Source organism: Pygoscelis adeliae, unplaced genomic scaffold (genome assembly GCF_000699105.1).
Source record: "Pygoscelis adeliae isolate BGI_AS28 unplaced genomic scaffold, ASM69910v1 Scaffold458, whole genome shotgun sequence".
In the NCBI taxonomy this organism is placed as follows: Eukaryota; Metazoa; Chordata; class Aves; order Sphenisciformes; family Spheniscidae; genus Pygoscelis; species Pygoscelis adeliae.
This window is the reverse complement of record NW_008825352.1, coordinates 326,146-330,575: the sequence shown is the minus strand read 5'-3', so window position 1 is coordinate 330,575 and position 4,430 is coordinate 326,146. Positions and strand designations below refer to the sequence as shown.

The 4,430-nt window shown below is 61.7% G+C and overlaps 1 protein-coding gene across 1 annotated transcript in view; it reads left to right on the top strand.

Moving 5' to 3' along the window:
- Positions 1-3,672, top strand: part of SLC9A5 (solute carrier family 9, subfamily A (NHE5, cation proton antiporter 5), member 5) — a 10,011-nt gene extending 6,339 nt beyond the window's left edge. Inside the window, exons 8-15 of the mRNA XM_009330376.1 lie at positions 156-226; positions 940-1,069; positions 1,249-1,337; positions 1,491-1,617; positions 1,747-1,917; positions 2,503-2,572; positions 2,782-2,913; positions 3,206-3,672. Of these exons, the coding sequence (XP_009328651.1) occupies positions 156-226; positions 940-1,069; positions 1,249-1,337; positions 1,491-1,617; positions 1,747-1,917; positions 2,503-2,572; positions 2,782-2,913; positions 3,206-3,672 (1,257 nt within the window). The remainder of the gene's footprint in view (positions 1-155; positions 227-939; positions 1,070-1,248; positions 1,338-1,490; positions 1,618-1,746; positions 1,918-2,502; positions 2,573-2,781; positions 2,914-3,205) is intronic.
- The last annotated feature ends 758 nt before the right edge of the window (positions 3,673-4,430 follow it).

Sequence of the window (4,430 nt, the reverse complement as noted above, 5' to 3'; positions counted from 1 at the left end):
GCTGAATGAGGAGCTGCATGAGCACGTAGGTGCTGGTGCTGGAGGCTGCCCGGCTCCCCGCACCTCCGGGGCTGGGCGAGGGTGATGCACAGCCTCAGCACCCCCGGGGCACCTGCAGCCTCGCCACCGCTCTCACCCTCTTCTCCTCGCTCAAGGCCTTTGACCACATCCTGGCAGCGGTGGAGGACATCGTGGGGCACCACGGCTACCATTACTGGCGGGACAAGTGAGTGTCTTAGCCAGGATCCTCCAGCAGCCATCAAGTGGATGGCGGATGCATGCCAGCCATGGGGACATTGCAGGGTCCCCGCTGCAGGACACTCCTGCTGTAGGCAGGGCAGCAGGACCAGGAAGGCTGTATGTCTGTCCATCTGGAAGGGGACTGTCTGGCTGCTGTTCTGCAGCAGACCAAGCTCCCAAAAGCATTCCAGAGAGAGGTCGGGCGGGTGCGGCTGGGCATGCTGCAAGAGCTGGCATTGCTTGCCCGTGCCGGAGCTGCTGGGGGGCTGTGGGGTGTCTCTGGTAATGACGATGGCCCTGTGCCTCCCCACGGATGGAGCTGCGCTGGGCACTGAGGAGGAAACAGTCCTGTTAAAGCCTGGGCAGTGTTTATCCGCAGCACAGCGACAGGAAAAGGATGCGAAAAGCCTGTTTCCTGGAGGGGAAGCGCTCCAGTGGGGCAGGGCCGGCCCCATCCCCGCTCCCATTGCCTCCCGCAGACCTGCTGGTCTCCCGCTTCCCCTTTGGGCAGGGACGAAGAGTCAGCATGATCCCTCCCTTCCTGCCCTCCCTGGCAGCATGTCCCTGGGCACAGCCAGGTCCTGCGTGCCCAGCCCACTTTCGCCATGCTTTGGACACTGTCAACCTTATGTGGGCAGGGGGTCCATGGCCGTGGTACCCTGTGGGAGCTAAACCGCCCATGTCTTCATCTCGTGGCAGGTGGGAACAGTTCGACAAGAAGTACCTGAGCCAGCTCCTGATGCGGAAATCTGCCTACAGGCTGCGGGACGAGATCTGGGACGTTTACTACAAGTTAAACATCCGTGATGCTATTAGCTTCGTCGATCAGGTAGGGGCATGCGGTGGGGGCTGGGCGGTGGGGTGGCCCCGACAGGAGCCGGCTGGCCTGGGGTGGTGGTCCACCCCGTGCATGGCCATGCGTGTCCCCTCTGGCCAGGCAGTGGGGACCCCCCCAGTCTGGCTGGGTCCCCACTGCCCCAGTGCCAGCCTTGCCCTCCCGCCTCCCAGGGTGGCCACGTGCTCTCAGCCGCCAAGCTGGCGCTGCCCTCCATGCCCAGCCGTACGTCCATGTCGGAGTCGTCAGTCACAAACCTCCTGTGAGTACGAGCATCCCTCCGAGCCCCTGGGCAGACCTCGCTGGAACGCCTGCAGCCGCCCCCTTCCCCGGGGGTGGGTTATGCCAGGGCTGGCAGGGGGCTGGCAGGATGCAGGCATGGAGCCCAGTATCTCCGTCTCCATCTCCCCGTCAGGAGGGAGAGCGGGAGTGGCGCGTGCCTGGACCTGCAGGTGATTGACACGGTGCGGAGCCGACGGGACAAGGAGGATGCAGCCATGCACCACGTGCTGCGAGGGAGCCTCTACAAGCCCCGCCGGCGGGTGAGCACTCCCCGGCCGTAGTGTGTGGCTCACCCCGAGGGTAGCAGCACCTGCAAGAGGAGCAGGGATGGAGGATGCTCCGTGGGGCCAGCTGCTCACCCTGTGTCTCTTTGCCTCTCCCTCGGCCAGTACAAGGCCAGCTACAGCCGTCACTTCATCTCTCCAGATAAACAAGAGCGCCAAGATAAAGAAATCTTCCGGCAGAACATGAAGAGGCGGCTGGAGACCTTCAAGTCCACAAAGCACAACGTCTGCTCCTCCAAGAGCAAGGCCAGGCTGAAGGAAAAGGGCAGGAAAAAGGCAAGCGCTCCCCAACCTGCTGCTCCATTACTAGCTCTTGAGATTTGGCCTCCCCCAGGCTGCAGACAGTGAGGTCCTCTGGGGGTTAGGTGAGGTGCTGCAGGGCATTGGCAGCTCCAGGGCCAGTGTGGAGAGCGGCTCACCTCATCTCAGTCCTGCGTGTGTGCACGCGGGCCCCGTGTGTCCACGTGTTCCCACCATGCCAGCGCTGCTGCGGGGTGGCTTTTCCCTGGGCAAAGCTGTCCCGAGCCCTGGAGGAGCCCCACGTTTGTTTTCCAAGAGCACTCAGCATAAAGTAGCCTGAACGTCAGTGCAGATCCAGGCTCAGAAGTGGGGCACTGCGCCTTAAACTGGGCCTTAGGTGTCTTCTCTTGTTTGGAGACTCTTGAAGCCATTGCAGCTGAGCTGTTTATTGTAGGGCCATGAAGATGCAACGCCTAAGGACTAGGAACCACTGACTGCCAGCTGGCATCTAGCCGGGGTGGGAATCTCTGTCCCTGGGATTACCCTGGCTTGCAGGGCTGCCTGGGTCGGGGTTAGGGGTTTGCACAGGGCAGGTCCCAGCCGGTCCTTCTTCCTTCGCAGAAGAACATCTCTCTGACCAACGACGCACCCAATGGGAAGACGCACAGAAACGTCCCCTGGCAGGAGACAGGTAAAGCCGGTGGCAGGCGAGGTTTGCAGGTCCTGGCAAGGGGACCTGTTGGGGTGGGATGGGAGCAGCCTGCTGTGCCTGCCCACTGCCAGCTTGGTGGCACGACAGCACCCAGGGTTGCACTAGCACCGAGTCCTTCTCCCATGGGTGCAGTCCTTCCCCCACAGGGTGCCCCATCCTCCAAACCAACTCTCTCCATCTGGCTGCAGCTCCTGTCCTGGTGATGGTCAGTTCAGAGGAGGAGGAGAGCGATAGCTCGGAGACAGAGAGAGAGGACGATGAAGGGATTGTATTCATCGCTCGAGCCACCAATGAGGTCCTGCAGGGAAAGACAACTCCTGGTAGGCACCGATGCTCCCACGCCAGGGCAGCTGCTGTTGGGTAGCTTGTCCTTCCTCCACCTGAGGAGCAAGGTTGCCTTGGTCTGGGCAAAACCAAAGTCAGCAGAGCATGAATGGGAGAATCACTTTTCTCTGTGGCTCTGGAGGCACGGCAGAGCCTCCCTGGTGGCTCCTGCATCCCTGGGCCAGCTGGCTATTTGGTAGTGGTCGGTTCTGCAATATTTGCAGGGCCCAGGGAGAGAGCAAGAGCTGTGCAAGATCCCTCTCACTGTCTCTCCTTCTGCATCTCCAGGCAGCCTGGATGTCTGCCCCAGCCCCTGCATCATCCCACCATCGCCCACCTTGGCAGAGAAGGAGCTACCGTGGAAAGGAGACCAGGCTGATCTGGCTGTTTACGTCTCCTCGGAGACCACCAAAATCGTGCCAGTGGATATGCAGAAGGCGTGGAACCAAAGCATCTCCTCCTTGGAGAGCATCGCTTCCCCCCCAGGCATTGAGAGCGGACCTCAGCATAGGAGATTCGCCTGCCCTGTGCTGGAAGAGCAACCCCAGTCTGCGAGCCAGGCGATGCCGGGGCAGAGCTCCTGCTTCCAATTCCCCAGCCATGTCTCTAAGGGCGGCCGGTCGCAAAGCGACAGCAGCCCGGACGGCGCTGAGCAGCAGGAGCTGCAGCCTTTGATGGCCACAGAGGAGCAGGGCAGGATGCTGCCCACCACGGAGCCCAGGTGGCTGATGTTCAACAGAGCGAGTCACCTCTGAGGCAGACTGCAGATGGGGAAAGGGCTGGGGGCTGCGGATGGGCTGCGACCCACCGACCGCTCTGCTGTCTTGCGTTGTAAAGCTTGTGTGTGTCTCCATAAACTCCAGGAGTGGCAGGAGAGCCCAGCACTCCTCCCGGAGCTGCACTCCAAGGTGGGCTTTGCCCATGCACCTACTGATGCAAAACTGGCTTCATGCTGCAACAGCAGGTACCAGCTCCCGTCTACCCAGGGAGGCACAGACCCCAAACCTTTCTTCCTCTCTGGTCCCTACACATCTTCGCAGCGCTGGGAGGCCAAAGAAGTTCCTCCCAGGGCTGGGATCCCAGCCGGACTTGATCCCATCGTGGCTGTGCTGCCCTGAGGTGTAGGGGTGCTGGCTTATGGGCCGTAGCTGCTCGCGGGTGTGGGAGCACGAGCTTATCTCCAGCCTGGCTGTGAGTAGGAGACCTCCAGGGAGAGGGCTGGGCGCGGCGGCCGGTGCACACAAGCCTGTCCACACCCAGCGACCAGGCCGTTGACTTCAAGGCGGCTGCAGTGCTGGTTCCTCAAAGTATGCATGGAGCTCAGCCGAGAGGCCAGAGATGGGTTCCTTGCCATGGCAGCTCTGCATTCCCTGGGTTATGGAGGTACCACAGAGGCAAGGCCATGACCTTCTCAGGACTGGGAGCAACGCTCCTGGCGTTTGGCTCCACCAGGAGCCGGACTAGTGAACCTGTACGCACAGGGACTCCTCCAGCACCCAGCCTGCTGTGCCAG